The following is a 20,000-nucleotide window of genomic DNA, read 5'->3' as shown; positions in this document are numbered from 1 at the left end:
GTACCAAGCTTGCTTTAAATCTATTCAGCTGTTCTCAAGTTATCACATTTTTACCTGACATGACCTCTGACCTTTGACATCAGAACCCCAAAATCTAATCAGTTAATCCTTACATCATTATACATACGTGCACCAAGTTTGAATTGGATCCCTTGAGCCGTTCTCAAGTTATAGAGTATAGACCTATTACAGACTTTGACCTTTGACCTCTTGACCCAAAAATCTAATCAGTTCATCTTTATATCATTCTACATAAGTACCAAATTTGGTCAGAATCCCATCGCTGGTTCACAAGTTGTCGCGGTAACGAAAACCTACCACGAAGGACAACCGGACGGACAACCTGAAAACATAATGCCTCCGGTGACTGTCGGCAAAGGCATAAAAACAAAACGTTGCCATCCCATAAACAAGGTATTTTTATTCCCAAGCATTTCATTATTCCCATTTTTAATACATCAACATTATCATCATCCCCAGAATCTGATAAACTTTCATCAAATAAAAGTGTTCAATTCATTTTCTGAGTCGGATGAAGCTATCCGGTCAGTCATTCCACACGAGTGGCAAGTAAGTGTGCGTATAGTCTGCTGAATTATTTCTGAATTGGTTCACCTCCAGAGTGCAAGAGCTGCTTTCCTTATTGATTTTCTTTCAGAGGTGCATCCAACGAACTTGACCTTTTCACTCGTTTGTCTCAAATAATTCGAGAAATGCCACACGGTTCTTTGTTTATTACCTTCAGTATATATCTTCATCTCAACAACAAAAAATTTTCAAAAATTTCATTACAGCATCCTTTTAATGAGCGTCTTCGGAACTGCTGATGCGATTGATCTGATACTCGGCATACACGCCATCAATGGGTCTGGGTGCTTCAGACTTGTAAAGGAGCAATATCTCTAACATATAGTGGCCAGAACGGGCCAATCAAAATCGGTCATTTTTTGACTTTGGGAAGTTGATGGATTTTGATGGCTAAAGCTGGTATAATATAGGCTATAGCGATTATGATTGGAACATTTGTGACCATATCCCCTTGTATTCTCCCTGAGCAACCAATATGCCATCCATATCAATAAGATTGTATTTCATCAAAAGAAAAACAGCTTTTTAATGGTTGTTTCCAAAATTGTTATTTTATGAAATGCTCATTTCAGAAGTGTCCTGTCATGCTTTCCTTGGCAATCAAAAGGCTAAAACATGTTTTGACAGGACAAACAGGCTTTTGGATTTATGAATTGAAAAATAATAATTCCAAGATCTTCTCCAGGGACCAGTTTGATGAAACCTTAAAGGACGGATTTTCATCGTAAGCCTCACCTTGATGAATCGCCTCACATTGTAGTTATGCCAGTTTCATAATATTCTAAATTTGAAGGTGTCTCATGGTTCCTTCTATCGATGTTTGGTGTTACTGATAAGAAGCCTTTATAGTTGCTAGCAACTGTGGTTATTATTATTATTATTATTATTATTATTATTATTATTATTATTATTATTATTGGACCAAGCCATCCTTGCTGGTGCCCTATTATTTTTATTGTCCCCCGTCGCACAGCGTAGCGAAAGGGGGACTATGGCTTTCCCCTCCGTCCGTCCGTCCGTCCGTGCGTGCGTAAGCGAAGGACCGCATTCAAATTTAGTGTGTGGGTGCAACCCACGTCAAAATCCAAGATAGCCGCCGCCATGTATGTCTGATCCCATGTATGTCTGAACCTTGTGAGATGAATATCTTGAAAAATAAGCGAAGTACCAACTTCTAATCTGGTGCGTGGGTGTATCTAGGCATAAGGAAGAACGATATTGAAAATTGGGTCGCCACGTCAAAATCCAAGATGGCCGCCGCCATGTATGTCTGAACCTTGTGAGATGAATATCTTGAAAAATAAGTGAAGTACCAACTTCTAATCTGGTGTGTGGGTGTATCTCGGCATAAGGAAGAACGCTATTGAAAATTGGGTCGCCACGTAAAAATACAAGATGGCCGCCACCATATATATGTCTGAACCTTGTGAGCGAAATATCGCGAAAAATAAGCGAAGTACCAACTTCTAATCTGGCGTGTGGGTGTATCTAGGCATAAGGAAGAACGCTATTGAAAATTGGGTCGCCACGTCAAAATCCAAGATGGCCGCCTCCATGTATGTCTGAACCTTGTGAGCGAAATATCATATCATAGCATATTTTCTGCGTCTTCCACTTTGTCAACTCACATCACTTCACCGACGGGGGACCTCGGCGTAACGCTTGTATTATTACTTTTACTTGTGAAATCAAAGATTCACAAGTATATTGGTTGGTCTACTCTTTTATTCTGTCTATGTTAGTATGACAATCACCTCCAGGTCGCAATTCTACACCGATCTTCATGAAACTTAACCACCTGGTTGAACTAATCAATGGCTCGAAGCTGATTGATTGTAAGGTCAAAGTTCAACGCCATATATAATGGTCACTTTTCATCCAATTCACTTGAAATTTGAACAGAATTTGCATATTAGGTCATTGAATTGGTTCACCAATCAAAATATAGAAGCCTATTGCTTTGAGTTCAAAAGGTCAAGGTCACAAATATTTTATTTTCATCCAATTAACTTGGAATTTGAACTTAATTTGCATATTGGGTCACTGAATTAGTTCACCACTCAAATGCTTGAAGCCTATTGTTTTTGAGGTCCAAAGGGCACAGTCAAAGCGACTGATTTTGCAAGTACACTTGGTGAACGATTAATGTCGTGGTTACGTTCTTGAAAACCACGACGTTAAGTTGTTGTTGTTGTTGTTGTTTCGTATGCAGCCTGTGGCTGCTGGTTTGCATCATTTTTCTGGACGTGCGTTTGCGCCACTGATGCAGTGCCCCAATTACCAGTGAGCTGGTACTCAGTTTGCCGACCTCAGAAGGATGACTGGCTGAGTCAACCCCTCTGGCGTTAATTCAACGATCGACTAGGATTCAACTCAAGAACCTAGGAACCCAAGCCAGCATGCTAACCATGAAGCCAACACCAGGCTCATGTCGTTAAGTGAAACGAAGTTGAATGGATCAATTTATCTCATAAATGATAAATTTATCTCGACGACATAATAGCGAATTAAGGGTAAATAATTACAACGTTATTTGAAGCCTTGGTATCTAATTATTAGACGTTTTAACGAAACAACGTTAACCGGGATGACGTTGAGCATGGACACCTGTACAGGTCTATGACCGCTTGTTGTTATTACTATTATCACAAGTTATCTTTTCTGCTTATTCACTGGTGGAGTTTGGCTGGTATATTTGTAGTGTCATAAACTAAAAAAACGTATGTTGGTTCTTTCATCCTTTAAGGAATTTCTTTGTAAGTGTAAAGGTACTTAAATGTAACCCAAGTACATGTATAAGTTTATATTCGGACTGTTACGTCATTGCCATTATGCGTTGGCTTCGTGTTTTTATTTTTATTTCCCCCCCCCATGTTCTTTCACAGTACTTCCCAGGTGATGATGAACCTTTGCAATACCCGACATATGTACCAGATGTGAATCTCAGCAACTCAAGTGCAGGTGAGTAGCCCCTGTCCTTCAGTGCAGGGTTTGCATATACTTGCTGGATTTCAGGTAGTGTACAGGATTCCACTAAAAGTTTTGAAAGGGAATTTCATGAACCTTTCCTGGGTTTTGGCCGATGGGTATTGAGGAGCTACAAGGAATAAATTGTACAGTGTCATTATCTCATCATAGTTCTAGGCTAATTTTGAGCAAGACTTGAAGTTAGAGAAACATTTTGAAAAAGTGACTGAAGATTGGGATAAGTAAGACTCTTACACAGTTTAGACATTGGCATGCAGTCATGTCGGGTTCACTTTTCTTTTTTTTCTATACAGAATCCAGGCTTGTGGAAAAGCGAGAACACTGCATGGATCAGGACAACAGGCCAAAAGGAGAGAGGGGGTGGGACACCAATAGCGTAGTTGAAAGGCAAAATAGAGGGAGACCTCAATAAACAATGGGTGTGAGAGGGCATGGGGGCAGGAAAGGATGCATGGGTGGACAGCATGGATATAGGAGGAACCTCTCGGAATTAAAACTTGACATTTGGAAGTGGAAGGCTTGGGGTTGGAGTGGGTGTAGTGGGATGTTTATCAAGGGTAGAAAAATGAAAGAGAATGTGGAACTTTGTTCTCAGGTGCAAAAGACCGAGTCCAGGAGCAGTTGGGTATGACTGGCAAGGGTGTGTACAGAGAGTGAGGGGTTGGGTACACAAGATTTGTAAGGAAATAGAATTGAGGCATTGGATATTCTCGTTAGTGGAGTCTACTGTGGTGGCATCTGAAATGAGGGAGGGGGCGGAATGAGGGGGAACACATGAGGGGGAACCCGAGAGGGAATGAGACGAGGGGAACCCGAGAGGGGGGGGGGGGGGTGAGATGAGGGGAACCCAAGAGGGGGGGGGGTGAAACGAGGGGAACCCAAGAGGGGGGGGAGGCGAGACTAGGGGAACCCGAGAGGGGGGTGCGAGATGAGGGGGGGGTGAGATGAGGGGAACATGAGAGGGGGAGGGGCGAGAGGAGGGGGGAACCCAAGAAGAGTTGGGATGAAGGTCATTCCGAGAGGGGGAATGGGGGGAAGGTTGGAGAGAGTGGGGTGGGAATGCAGAAAGGGGGGATATTAAGTGGAGGGATGCTGAAGAGGGGAATATGTAGAATGGGTGGGCTTGGAAGGATGCGGGCTTGTAGAGGATGTGAGGGTGGATACTGACACGGAGGGCTTTGACACTAAAATAACGTGAAGGGGATTTGATTGTTGTGCACAGGCAACCTCTGCAAACTGGACTTCTCAAGATTCCTATATTTAACATTCTGAAATAAAGATCACAGGGTGGGTGGAAGGAATTGTTGTTGAAGGCACAGAGACATGTTGTGTTGTAGGACCTGGTGGATGGATGACAGACCAAGTGCTTCAGTGAGAGCCAGGTTTGCAATATATTCCTTGTGAAGAAGTAGAAGAAGAAGAAGAGGAAGAATAGATTGTGATTAAGAAGAACATGTGTGGTGTTTATGCTGGAGAAAAAGGGAAGTGAAGCATTTTAATGTTTTTAAAAGGTTTTAAAGGATGAAGCTTATTCCTCAATGAAGATATTGGGAAATTATAGAGGAACAAGGAGCTGATACTCTAGGTCCCCCACCTTTTTGGTGGTATGAAGAATAGATCTGTGTAATATGAAAATCTAAATCTTAACCGGTTTTTGAAATATTGCGTACACAAGCCAAATTACCAGATGGTTGCCATGGCAACCATATTCGGGCAATCGCCGCTGTGGTCTAATCAGGTTGAGATAATATCATGAGGAATAGAAACGTGCGATTATGAAGGCTGAATGCTAAACGGTTTTTGAAATATCGTGTACACAAAAGCACATGGACAGATGATCGGTCAGTCGGACGGAGCTCATTTTAATGTACCTCTTCTCCGACCATGTTGGAGGGGCGGGGAAAAAGACAGATGTACAGGAAGTAAAAGTGGAAGGCAGAATAAGATTATGTTTTGGAGTGAAAGAGTTATTATTATTATTATTATTATTATTATTTATTTATTTTTGAAGCAAAGGGGAATAGGGTAATGTTGAAAAGGCAGAAAGGACAAAGGAGCAGCTGTGGATTTGACCTACACGTGGAGCAACCCCAAACCGAGGTGAAACCACATCAAATGAGAGCAATGGAATGTTTGTAGGTCATTGAATTCACTTCTCTGTGCTCCGTGTTTTTGCTGCTTCAAAATAAATTGTCGTTATTCCAAAAAAAATTGTTTTTTATTTCCTAGATGCTGGCCAGCTTCATTTTTCCCTTTTACCTCTCTTTCCACCTCTCCCTCCCTCCACTCTATTTTAACTGGTCCTAAGGTTGTGCTTATGTATGTGCGTGTGCTGGCAAGTTGACAACGTCGATTATCTGAGGGTGGATTTTTGCACAAATTGTCAGTTTTAAAACAATCACAATAAATAAATAAATTTTTTTGCATTGTCATATTTTCTATGGGCATGTATAATTATTTGTTTTCCACTCCCCCACAAATCCTCATTGGCATGCCTGCATCCTCCCCCTAACATCACATACAGAGGCGTCGAGTGGGGCGAGTAATCGCAGTGACCGGGAAGGACAGACCCCGCACCACAGTCTGACCGTGCGACGTCGGGAACCCCCTATCTTGCCTTCGTCGTCAAAGGCACGGCCTTTCACACTTCTCTTTTCCACATCATGCTTCCCAGCATCACTTCGTGCAGGCCTACACTCACTCTCGATACACCTAGCTTTTCCTAATTGTTTTCCTATTCCACTGCATTGTTGACTTTGGGTGCTCTTGTAAATTGTTTTAAATATTGTACAAATAATGGCTTGATTTCCCCGTGGTATAATGACAGCACAGTCCTGTTTTTGTCAAAATTTGATGACCTTAGTGATAACATTTAAATGCAATTTCAAACAAATATCCAAATAAATCGTTGTTAGCGTTTGGATTATCCCTTCGTTTTTGTCATTGAACTTTCCTTATCCAGGGCCCTGTATTGCACTGAAATGAATGTTATTCCAAGCTAATTGATGTTTCCCGATTCTGTAACACAATATGTTTAATCACACCTTCTTGTATCCTCCTCATGATTCCTCTCGTCTAATCTGGACCACATTTGGTTTCATAATTTGTGGTTATTTTTGCATAATTACTGCCTGCCGTAAGTGAATTGTGTGAGATTGAATCATGGCGCAATTGCCAAATGAGTGACGTATGGGCACTGTTGCTATGCCAGCAGGTTAAGCTATTTTAGCTGAAGGTCTGGTTTAGTTCCAGGGTCGCCAGCTTTGAGTCTCATCAGTCGCACTTCCAGGATTTAAAGTTGGCAGTATTCCACAACGTTGAGCCATCCTCCCTCACTGATTATCTTTTCCCTTCCCTCTGCCACTCTTATTAGCAGGTCACAGTTTCCTTCCCCCTTCTCTCTCATGTTCATTCATTCCCCTGCTTGTTGAATCCACCTGTTGTCCAACTGACGCAGTATTTGTTAATTTCCTTCTACCATCTGTCACTTTACTCTTCCCTGAGCCAAAATTATGTATCCAAAACTTTAAGCCGTTTTAATATGCTACTTTGCCGTTTTGATAGCCAGGATAAATCTTTATGGATAAAAAAGCAAATGAAATGACTTAAGTTGCATCACAGTACCTCTTTGAATAGAGTGGCCTTTTTACCCCGTTTCAGGCAATTGAATTACTATGCATTGCAAATCAAGCTTTGTTGCCATCAAGAGGGCCTTCATCAATCTGGTCTTCATCAATGATCTCTCTGACTCTCTTGAAAATCCTCTCTATCTCTTTGCTGACGACTCTACTCTCTGTCGCTCCATTCCTCATCCCTCAGATCGGCAGTCTGCAGCCTCCTCACTCTCTGCAGACCTGGACAAAATCACAGACTGGTCAAACAAGTGGAACATGTCTTTCAATCCTGACAAATCTCACACTCTTACAATGTCTCTCCGAAAGGACCGACTGGACAACCCTCCCATCTACTTTCTCAACAATCCTCTCCAAGAAGTTCTGTCGCTCAAGCTTTTGGGTCTCACTATCTGCCATGATCTTTCTTGGGAAAACCACATTTCCAAGCTGGCCTCCAAAGCCAGTCGCCGACTGGGCATCCTCCGTCGTGCGAAGTCCTTCCTTGGCACACCTGAGCTCCTCACCACATACAAGGCTTTCATCCGCAGCTCAATGGAATACTGTTCCCCCCTCTGGGCTGGTGCTCCTGCCTCACACCTTGCTCGGCTTCACGCTGTTGAGGTCAAAGCTTTCAGAATCGTTGGAATCTCCTGCGATGTAGTCAACGCCGAAGGCCTTTCACTCACTCACCGCAGGCAGGTTGGTGGTCTTTCTGTCTTCTACCGACTCCTCTCCGGCCTTGCTCCCCCAGCTCTCTCTGTGCTCTGTCCCCCCAATATTCCTTCAGGTCGCACAAGATCTGCCTGCAACCCTCTTCTGGTTAAACTGCCAAAGTCTAGGCTCTCTGCTCACCTTCACTCTTTCATTCCCCTTTTCTCCCGCCTCTGGAACAAACTCCCCCACTCCCTTCAATCCCACTCCTCCCTCCAGGTCTTTAAAACAGCTGTTCACCACCATCTCTTATCTTCCCCCATCGAAAACCTTGATCTTTTCTACCCCCGGTAATTCACCCCAGAGTCCTTGCAGTGTTCATATGTTTTAATCCTCTCCCACCTCCCCCCAAGTCCTCCCGATGTCCCTGCTCTCAAATGTTGTGTTTGTGTCCTTCCCCCTCTCTTTTGTGTCCTTCCCCCTCTCTCCCCATCTTGTCTACCGCTCCCCTTGTTTTTTGTGTTTTGTGTGTCGGTTTGTCTTTTTGTGTGATTAATGTTAGCTCTTTCACGAGCCTCGATCTTGTATACAAAAAATAATAATAATAATAATAATTAAAAAAAAAAAAAAAAAAAAAAACATAAAAATAAAAATAAAAATAAAAAAAAAAGCATAGAATTTTCCAAAACTTTTATTTATCAAAAGTATTTTGAAATAAATAACATTGGACCTTGATTTGACCCTTGTCTTCTGCTTTGTGGCTTTCTTTTATCTGCCTTTGACCATTAGACTGAGAATACTGAGAAGAACAGGCCCCGCAGCTCTAGTGTGGAGTTCACAGGTGAATCGTTTCTCCGTTCACTCATCAGTTCGTCTTCCAATGAATCCCAAACCCCCTGCATGTTTTTTTTTTTTTACCATTTCTTACATACCTTTCCAACTTGGTTGTTTATGAGGCTTTGTAAAACCACACGTGTTATCTGTACTTTATATGAAATTGGTATTTGTTGAAATGAGGGTGATAAAAAATATGGAAGACGAAAGGAAACTTTACCCAGCAGGATATTAGCAAAAGGTCATGACTGTTTCCTTCAGCATGAAAGTTCACAAGGTTGGTTGACTCACATGGTGACTAAAAAGAAAGAGATTTTACTCGACACAAAGCTCCGATCCTCAGATAGGTGTGTGAATTATTATTATTTTTTTGTTTTTTTTGTATACAAGATCGAGGCTCGTGTAAGATCTAACATTAATCACAAAAAGACAAACTGACACATAAAACATCAGATAAAGGGAGTGGGAGACAAGATGGGGACGAGAGGGAACCACACAAGTACAACATTTGAGAGCAGGGACATTAGTAGATCTGTGGGAGGGAGAGGGCTTTGGGTGAGGAGGCATGGGAAAGAGGTGGGGTGGGGGGGGGGGGGTGGTGGTAGAGGTATAAAACACATGGACACTGCAAGAACCTCTAGGAAAGAAGTCGGAATTTCAAAAAAGTGGATCTGGGGTGAATTAATGGGGGTAGAAAAGATCAAGTATCAAGGATATATTTTTAATCGTTGTTAATGTTGAGTTGCGTAGCATGGCCTCAGTTACATGACTAGAAGCTTATAAAAAGCTTTGCAAAAACACCGACCGATTGGCCATGTAACAAACCTGCACTTGTCCTTTTTTTGAAGAATCCTAATTGTGGTAGAAAAAGGTGTTGATCATGAATTTTTTTCAAGTAAATACAGTACCTACTCAGCTTGATTATTTAATTGCAGAACATGCTGTTTTTTTCTGATTTCGTGATGATCCATTTATAATGTGAGTCGGGGGAATGGCTCAAACAAACTTGAGAATGATAATTATCATTGTGAATTCCATCTGCCATGGTTTGTGAAAATCCCACCATGTGTTTTGTGAATTTAAAATATCAATAGATCCAGGTGGGTGAATAATGCTACAAAGCATGAGCTCCCAGGAAATATAGTTCCAGGTTCACTGAATTGTGTTTGTTGATTGGCTGTGTACAGTTGTACAGGTTTATGAGCATGAGGGTGGCAGTTGATCTGTTATGGTTCTTTTGCAGCTCTCGATATCACACGGCTTGCGACTGGCTCCCACTCTAACCCGGTACATTACCCTGCTTGGCACGAGGTGTGTCGTTTATTTCAGTATATGTGGGAGTGAATATATGCAACCAAATCTCCATGGGAAAGTGATTCTAACATTCAACTCGTTTTGAGTTGTGTTGCCCTCCCCATAAACAAGGCATTTCATTCCCAAATCTTTTTTTAAATTTTAAATAAGGCAAAACAGAGCAACTGTTTTTTATATATATATATATATATATATATATATATATATATATATATATATATATATATATATATATATATAAATATATAAAAATATGTATACAGTATATGTATATACATATGTATATACAGTCACATGAAAAAGTAAGTACACCCCATGTAAAGTTTTGACTTTTTCAACATACAGCTATTTGATCTTCATTTCAACAATATTGATAGATAAAGGTGATATAATATAACAAATATCATGAAACATTTACATTTTGTAGTCCATTGTATAATTTAAATAAACATAAATGCAAATTTCGCATGTGGAAAAAGTAAGTACACCCCAACATTTATCACTACTTCAAATACCTAAAATTAGAATCAGGTGCACCAGCTCAGGTGCAAATGATTAGAACATCGTTGGAGAGGATCCTCGAGGAACCTGTCTTATTTATACCTCAGACATTTAGTTTGGTTTGCTCTTTGTTGTTGAAGTGTGCGGCGTCACCATGCCGAGATCAAAAGAGCTCTCTGAGGCCTTCAGAAAGAAGGTTATAGATGCCTTCGAGTCTGGGAAGGGATTATAAAAGATCTCCAAACAATTTGAAATCAATCATTCGACTGTCCGGAAGATCATCTACAAGTGGAGAAGTTTCCAAACAACTGCCAACTTGTTCAGGCCAGGCCGCCCTAGCATGTTCAGCCCGAGAGCAGACCGCAAGATGCTGAAATAAGTCTCTAAGGACCCCAGAATGTCATCACGCGACCTACAGGTAGCTCTTGCCACTGTTGATGTCAAAGTGCACGAGTCTACCATTAGAAAGAGGCTGCACAAATTTGATCTACAAGGGAGGTGTGCCAGGAGTAAACCTTTGCTGTCCAGAAAGAACATCAGGGCAAGACTAAAGTTTGCCAATGAACACCTCGGCAAAGACCAGCACTTCTGGAACAATGTGCTCTGGACAGATGAGTCAAACAAAGGTAGAGCTATTTGGCCACAGTACCAGAAGACATGTTTGGCGAAAACCAAAGACAGCATTTGACCACAAGAACCTGATACCAACTGTAAAGCATGGTGGTGGAAATATTATGGTTTGGGGCAGCTTTGCTGCATCAGGGCCTGGGCAGCTCGCAATCATAGAATTCACTATGAATTCTTCATTGTACCAGAGGGTGCTTGAGGATAATGTGAGGCCATCTGTCGGAAAGTTGAAACTCAACCGAAGGTGGACCTTGCAACATGACAATGACCCTAAACATACCTGTAAATCCACCAAGGAATGGCTGAAAAGAAAGGAATGGAGGGTTCTGGAATGGCCAAGTCAAAGCCTGGATCTAAATCCCATCGAGATGTTGTGGGGGGATTTGAAATGAGCTGTGCATGCAAGAAACCCCTCAAACATCGCACAGCTGAAAGAATTCTGCATGGAGGAGTGGCCAAAAATTTCTCCCAGTCGATGTCAGAGACTGGTAGACAGTTATAAGAAACGCCTACTTGAGGTTGTTTCTGCCAAAGGGGGCAATACCACCTATTAGAGCCAAGGGTGTACTTACTTTTTCCACTTGCGAAATTTGCATTTATGTTTATTTAAATTATACAATGGACTACAAAATGTAAATGTTTCATGATATTTGTTATATTATATCACCTTTATCTATCAATATTGTTGAAATGAAGATCAAATAGCTGTATGTTAAAATATGTTGAAAAAGTTAAAACTTTACATGGGGTGTACTTACTTTTTCACGTGACTATATGTATGTATATATATGTATATATATATATATATATATATATATATATATATATGTGTATATATATGTATATGTATATATATGTATATATATATATATGTACAGTGAAACCTTGACTTACGAGTTTAATTCGTTCTGTGAAATAATCATAGCTTTGAAATAGGTCCGGAGCTTTGAAATAATCGTAACGCCCTTGGCTGGCTCGTAACTCAATTTGCTCGTTTCTCAAATTAAATTTCCCCATTAAAATGAATTGAAATGCTATTAATCCGTTCCAGCCCCCCAAAAACCACACCAATTTTTTTTGAAATATACAGTATATATAAAAATATCTCGCGCTTTATATTTCACCTGTATGCAGCATACAAGTTGGCAGGATGGCCTGGACTGGAGGTACGCACACTTGACTCTAAACTGTCCAGCCTGGGTTTGAATCCCGACCCAGCTATAACCTGTCATGTCGGTGTTTCACAGGCAGGGTGATTCATCAATGCGTGTACCGCTAAACTGGGCGCCCCGTTTGCGTCCCATTAGTTGGATGTTAAGGATCTCACCGTGTCTTCCACAAAGAGAAGGCGAGCTATCGCCGGCACTCTGAACAAGTTGTGGCCTGGCATGCTCTTCTCCTCTGCCGTTATATACGTCCTCCTCGGCATCTTTTTCCAGAAGAGCCCTGTCTCGTCACAGTTGAAGATTTGCTGGGGGATGTATCGTTCGGCTTCTATCAGTTCGGCAAAAGTTATAATAAAATCTTCAGCTGCCTTCACATCCGAGCTTGCTGCCTCACCATGCCTGACGACGGAGTGAATGCCGGTCCTCTTCTTAAAATTATCAAACCATCCCCGACTGGCTTTGAATGACTTCCGATGCCTCGTCCGTTGATGTTCCCGCCGCCTGCTGCACCAAATCCCCGTAAATGTCTCGGGCCTTCTCACACATGATGCTCTCGGTCACGGTATCTCCTGCGAGCTGCTTCTCCGTCAACCACACAAACAACAACTTCTCCATCTCTTCATGGACAGAGGTCCGGAGCTTTGAAATAATCGTAACGCCCTTGGCTGGCGTTATAGCCTTTATCGACTCCTTCTGCTTCAAAATCGTACATATCGTAGAAGTACTACGATCGTACTGCCTCGCCAAGTCGACAACACGCACACCTCGCTCATGTTTTTCGACGATTGCGTGTTTTATATCCAAGCACATCTTCTTCTTCTTCTTCTCAGCACTGCCCTTGGCACTCAATTTCTTAGTACCCATGGTTAAAACTAAGAAATTTTCCAAAATAACAAAAATGCGAAAACAAAGTAGCAGCGATATATGGCAGAGATGCTTGTACGGCAAGATAACCACGTGACCTGAACGCTCGTTGGGCCACTCGTGGCGGGTGGCGTAAGCTCGTAACTCAGATCTCGACTCGCATCACAAAGCAAAAAACCGCCCGAGCGACGGCTCGTATCTCGGAAAACTCGTAAGTTGGTGCACTCGTAAGTCAAGGTTTCACTGTATATATATATATATATATATATATATATATATATATATATATATATATATATATATATATATATATATGTGTATATATATGTATGTATATATATATGTATGTATAGATATGTATGTATAGATATATGTATGTATAGATATATGTATGTATAGATATATATATATGTATGTATAGATATATGTATGTATAGATATATGTATGTATAGATATATGTATGTATAGATATATATATATGTATGTATATATATGTATGTATATATATGTATGTATATATATGTATATATATATATATGTATGTATATATATGTATGTATATATATGTATGTATATATATGTATATATATATATGTATGTATATATATATGTATATATATGTATATGTATATATATGTATATGTATATATATGTATATATATGTATATGTATATATATGTATATATATATATATATATATATATGTATATATATGTATATATATATATGTATATATATGTATATATATATATGTATATATATGTATATATATATATATATATATGTATATATATATGTATATATATGTATATATATGTATATATATATATGTATATTGTAACGATTTTGAGAAGTGTAACGGGTTTTGAGAAGTGTAACGGGTTTTGAGAAGTGTAACGGGTTTTGAGGAGTGTAACAATTTTGGAGGAAGGGTAACGGATGTGAAGAGTATGGTTTTGGTATGGTAATATCCTGGTAATGTAAATAATGGTCGCAGCCGTCCTCCTAATTAATTTCATAGAACATACACGTAGGTCACGATATATCTTTTAAATAGTGTATTTCCTTATTCCATGTAGGCTAAGTATGTGTTTTCCACTAGATTGACTTTGCATTGTATCAAACAAAATAAGCGTAGGCCCTTCCAATTTCCCCAAAACCTCCCTTCCAATTGCCTTCCGCATTTTGGCTGGTTTTCTTCAAACCACCATTGGCCACGAGGTAAGGTTGGAGAAGAAAGGCGTGGCTCCACCTCGTCAGAAGAGGGCAGGAGTGAACCGGCCCTAACAGCCAATCAACACCGCGGTGAGTGACCCGGTAGGCGTGCCCTCGGAGCCGGCGGCTTAATTCCGCCGGAGGTGATAAAAGCGACTGCAGGGGACTGCTTTACGAGTCCAGATGAGAGATGACTGGAGAGAGGCCTTGAGAGATACGCTGGGGGATGACCTGGAAGAGGAGCGCAATCCACCGCAAGCCCTACCTACCTACCTACCTGCCTGCCTGCAATACCCCCCTGTCGTTGGAGAGACGCGCTGAACGGAGGGAGACGGCTCCACCCCAGGAAGAGGAGCAGGTGTGCCGAGCCAGCGCGTGACGGCCGCGGATACGCGACGGAGGTTTTCCCGCCAAAACCGCGAGGGGTGCTGCGGCCTCCGACCTTGCCTTCCTCCACGCGTCCACCTCAGCTATTCCTTCCTGCAATATCCACCGTGTGAGTGTGAACGTCCTGTCCTACTCGTTTGTCTTGGGGATTAAGTAAATGAAATAGAATAAGTTAACAATGCACTGTGTGACTGCTCTTTTCCATCTATTGCTGTAAATAATATTGGTCGCTCTAAAATATTGCTTGTGTGTGTATAATAAATCTGTTCTTCCTCCGTATTCTTCTTCTTCTTTTTCATTCTCTTGCGATCGCTTTAGAGATTTCCCGATTGAATATCCGTGGGGCGATCTGGTCAACGTCGGGTGAAATCGGGTTTTAATCGGGGAGTAACTGTTCGGACGCGGTTAAATACACCACCGCTCGGTCCATATAACATCTAAAAGCCGCGTCTGTAACAATTGGTTGTCAGGAGGTGGGATTCGAACCTGGGACTAAATTTGTTAGGCCCAAATTTTGGAACACCAATTGTACTATTAGAGTAACAATTGGTGTCGGGGAGTGAGATCGACCCGGAGCGCGCTGCACGCGCTCAAAATTATAAAGCGGACGAAATTGTGTTTTATAAAACCCGAATTTTTAGATCGCGCCATGGACAATCAAGGCGATCGGATGTCGGTGGGGGAGATAGACGGGTTAGGGGTAACCCAGGAACCAGGGGAAATGTATGTGGAAGAAAGGGAGGAGGAAAATGGCAATGTGGTTGCGGGAATTTCAGGTGCACAAAATGGCGCTCTAGCGCACGTGATTACAGCGGCGCCACATTTAGCCACGCCCATGGTCGCGGTAGTCGAACCGGAGATGCCAATGGATTTGAACCTTTTTTTTATACAAATGAAGGCCCTTATGGCCCAGAATAGCGAGAAAATGAGGGAGGAAGCAAGGGCTGATAGTGCGAAAATGGAAAGCAGAATGATGGGGGTAATGAGGGACGAAGCAAGGGCTCAGAGTGAGCAAATGGGGGTAATGAGGGACGAAGCGAGGGGTACCAGTGAGGGGTTAGACAATAATTTTAAGGAGTTAGACAAGAAATTTGAGGGATTAGACAATGGGATAGAAGGGGTGAAAAATGGGTTAATGGGGGTAGAAAACAGAATGGCCGCTCAAGAGAATCAGTTAGAGGGGGTGAAAAATGGGTTAATGGGGTTAGAAAATAGGATGGAGGACAAATTGCGGGAAATAGGGGAACAATCCGCCCGGGAAATCGAACAGATGGGGAACCAGATGGAGGAAATACGACGAGGGGTGAGTGAGGAGGTCTCGGGGCTACGCGAGGAGGTAAAGCGAGGCGAAAAGCGTATCGAGAAAGAGGTGAGAAATAATACGGTAAAGTTACAGGGGGGAATAGAAGACCTGACGAAAGGAGTAGAACAGCTGACGGTGGGACAAAAAGAACTAGCGGACCAAGTGGAAAAGAACACTGCAATCATCGGGGGTTTAAAAGCAACACAAAAGGACATTAAAAATGAATTAATAGCGACACAAAAGGAATGTCAAATGGTACATGAGGGATTGACGAAGAGGTTGGAAGAGGTGACAGAGATAATGGAGACAAAGGACCGGCAGGTGAGGATGCACATAGAGACGGTCACGGTAGCCTTAGAGGACGAACTTGAGGGGACGCACCGAGAAATAAAAGAGGTTAAACAAAAATTAGAGGAAGTGGGAGAAGAGGTGAGTGAAATTAAGAAGGGACGGACAGAAACTAAGAGGGAGATAAAGGAGGAAGTCATGGAATATGTACAAGGTCTGTGTTCAAATCATGATGTGATGCTCACTAACCAAATAAAGAGTTTGCAGGTGGCAAAGGAGGTGCGGGGACGAGGTGCCAAGGTGAGTGGCAATGTACATGATGTGAGGAAAGCTTCAGTCGGCTTGGGGATTGGTTTGGATCCGGGTGTTCGTGAAAGGCCGTTGGTGAGGTGTGCGACAGGTCTGGTGTGCGAAAAAAGAGGTGTGCGAGAATGTCCGACCATGGGGTGTGTGAGGAAAAAGTGCACGCCGAGGAGTGAGTGTGCCGTCAGGAGTGAGCCGGTCGAAGCGCGTGTGCGAGGGAGCACAGGGAAGCGCGATGTGGTGAGTGTTACGGAGGAAGTAACGAAGAAGTGTGCGCGGGAGGATGCGCGAGAAAGGTGTGTAACGGACGGGTGCATGGGGAAAGCGCATGCTGTCAAGAGTAAGGGAGAATGCATGCCTGTGGTGAGTGTTACGGAGGAAGTAACGAAGAAGTGTGCGCGGGAGGATGCGCGAGAAAGGTGTGTAACGGACAGGTGCATGGGGAAAGCGCATGCTGTCAAGAGTAAGGGTGAGTGCGCGACCGAGAGTGGAGGTGAGAGTAGTGAGAGTGAAACGGAGCGTGAGTTGGTTGTGGCAGGTGAGCGAGGATGTACACCTGGAATAGAAGGATGCACACCTGGAATGGTAGAGCGTGAGTGGGAATGCACGCTGGAATTGGTAGTGAGACACGTGGTTGGGTGTGCGGGTGAGAGCACACCTGTGATTGTCACAACGGAGGTGACCGAGAAAGGGGCGCGAAGAGGTGTATTGGTGAGGTGTGCGAGCAACGAATGTGTGCCAAAGTGTTCGGTGGTCAGGTGTGTGACCAAGTCGATGGGCGGAGTGAGTGTACCTGGGTGTGTAAGGAAAGGTACGAGGAGAATGGGAACGGCTGCATGTATGAGCACGAAAGGGGTAGCGTATGCATGTAAGCCTGCAGGTGAGGCGTCGACGATAACCGGGTTAAAGGTTAGGTCGACTTTTAGCCGGATCGGGCCCTCGGTGCGTGCCGGGCTTCGCGTGCCGCGAGAACCAGCGGAGATCCGAGCCACGGCGGGTTCGAAAGGACCGCCGTGCGCGATCCACGCTGGGCCTCGCGTGGAGCGGCCGCGTCCGGGCTCCACAAGGCGGAGCGGGCAGCTCGATAGGAAGGGTCGTCATGGCGACCACTTTCTATTGAGACGTGCCGGCAGGTCGAGATCGGGACATTGGATGGCTTCACGCCGAGGTGGTGCATGGGATCTCGGCCCGGGTAAGCCTCCGTCCCTGCCCCGAATGCGGGACGTATCCAGCCGCGGACACAAAAGAACCCGCATTCATTGCTCGGCTGTACGAAGCCGGGCTGTAGATGTGAATTGGCGCACCGAGAGGATGTAATAAGTAGACGGGTGATGGTGATAGTGATAGTAGTGATTTGATACAAAATTTAGAAAAGTGAATAGAATTGGCAGTAAATGGAAAATTTTTGATTGTTGGATTTGGACGAACAAAATTGATAGTGAGAGACCCCCGATGTGGTGGGATGGCAAATCCACCATCCCTCACAGATGTGGGGGCAAAGGAGCACTAGATTATGGGGTGTATGGCAGTGAAAACTAGCCCGGGTGGGTTAGGATATGGTGTGTAGGGATCTAGCGAAGATTGACATTAGGTGACGTTAAGTTTAGTTAGTGACTGATACCTGTAGTGGGGACGCAGGTAGATTAGTGTGGATTATAATGACGTGGGAGCGCAATAGTTTAAAGGGACGACTGGGAAGCGCAAGTTTCAGAGGGGAGAAGTTAGCTGAGATGATGCCGTGTGTGTGAGGATTGAACAGGTGAGAATGGAACAGGTGTGATTGCACAGGTGTGCAACTGAACAGGTGAGTGGAGCAGTGTATGAGGGAGTAGTGGTGATTGCGTGTTGTGTTGACCAAATGGTCCAGGAAGAAAGGAGGGTGCAGGTGGCACCAGGTATGATTGCACAGGTGTGCAACGACAGGTGAATGAAGAACAGGTGTATGTGGCTGTATGGAATAAATGGTATGGAGTAGTGAAATGGATGGTCGTGGAGTGAGAATGGTGGAAATTGTGGAGTGGAGTGGATGGTGCGAAGGTGTGAATGGGGGAAGAGTGGACCCCCATCGCGGATACCCGGGGCGGGTAGTGTAAGTGTTAGGTAGAGGGTACAGGTAAATTGTGGTTGGATATTGGCATCTGTGGTGCGGGTGACAGAATGGTATGTGGATGGGTGCGTTGGTGTTGTGGAAATGGCTGGGCGTGTAGCCTGTTAGTGTGTGTAGTTGGTTTGGGCACTCCACCACTGTAAGGATGTCGGCCAGGTGAGGCCGTAGGTGGGCTCTGGGAGCCGGTAGTAGTTGTGTGGATGGGGCCCGAGGATCCGGAGGACGGACCCGGGTAGCCCAGTGCCAGAGGGCACCAAGGGGTGACAGAGCCAGGAGAGGGGCTGTCCCCAGTTAGTTAGGTTGGGGTGAGGAGCTAGGTAAGCTCGGGTGGCAACTACAGTGGTGGAGGTGTGCAGGTGGGTAGACCTGTTGGGAGAGGTACACGTCGCAGCCCAGAAATTGTGCTAGAGCACCGGGAGATGAATCGGGGGAGTGAGACCCCAAAATTGAGGAGCACCACAGTTTGGCCAATGGGAATTGGTTATTAGAACCCGTAGTGTAAGGTGGCCAATGGATTGGCAGGGAAAGACCCCGGGTAGTGTAAAGTGTGTTAAAGTCATTTAGAGGATAGGTAGGATGAAGGATCTCCTCGCACCATCTGCATCCACTCACCTGAGGTGACAGGTACTCCACACCATGCCATGTTTTGATTATTTTTTATGATGCAAATGTTTGGATTGTGAGACGCATCATGACGTGGGTGTGACATTGTGCGTAATTCCATCTCTCCCTCCTTATGAGGATTGATGATGAATTGGTGATGGCAAATTTTGAAGTAAAGGGATTGTGGAGACGAATTTGGTATAGGGGAAATATGGGGAAGACGTGACAGTAGTGACGAATTTGTAAATGTGTAGATTTTTGTACATATGGGGTGGGAACAAGGGTAGGGTAGGTGACAGGGGGGTGACGTACGGTAGGGACGAGCTTTCTCACTTCGGCCTCCGTACGCATTTCACCTTGCATTGCCTTATTGACGTGTACCCTTGTGACCTTACCCCTCGCTCAATTGTCTTTCTTTTGTCTCCCACATGACCTGTGCGCCATTGGGTGCCGATGGGAGCGTGCGTGAGGTGGCCATTGTGCGCCCGAGATTCCCAGAACCAGCATGCATTGCGTTGATGTACCACTTTATGGACCGCTGTTCTGCGGCCAAGTACCACTTGATGGACCCCAGGTTCTGGGGCAGGGCACCTCTGTTGGAAACCGGCCATAGTGGCCAGGGAATCTTGCTTGCGGACCTCGGTAA

The 20,000-nt window shown here is 43.7% G+C and overlaps 1 protein-coding gene across 15 annotated transcripts in view; it reads left to right on the top strand.

Moving 5' to 3' along the window:
* Window positions 1-20,000, top strand: part of MAP3K7 (mitogen-activated protein kinase kinase kinase 7) — a 150,387-nt gene that overhangs the window by 62,460 nt on the left and 67,927 nt on the right. For 8 of the 15 annotated variants that reach the window (XM_078774172.1, XM_078774173.1, XM_078774176.1 and 5 more), the window contains 4 exons: window positions 3,474-3,549; window positions 6,101-6,207; window positions 8,631-8,682; window positions 9,919-9,962. In XM_078774172.1, the coding sequence (XP_078630298.1) occupies window positions 3,474-3,549; window positions 6,101-6,207; window positions 8,631-8,682; window positions 9,919-9,962 (279 nt within the window). Of the gene's footprint in view, window positions 1-3,473; window positions 3,550-6,100; window positions 6,208-8,630; window positions 8,683-9,918; window positions 9,987-20,000 lie in introns of all 15 variants that reach the window. The other 7 variants (XM_068110803.2, XM_078774175.1, XM_078774171.1 and 4 more) reach the window with 1 other exon arrangement.

The sequence above is a fragment of the Myxine glutinosa genome, chromosome 3, assembly GCF_964187855.1.
Source record: "Myxine glutinosa chromosome 3, kmMyxGlut1.1, whole genome shotgun sequence".
NCBI lineage: Eukaryota > Metazoa > Chordata > Myxini > Myxiniformes > Myxinidae > Myxine > Myxine glutinosa.
The sequence above is the reverse complement of the archived record's forward strand: the minus strand, read 5'-3'. Positions and strand labels throughout refer to the sequence as shown.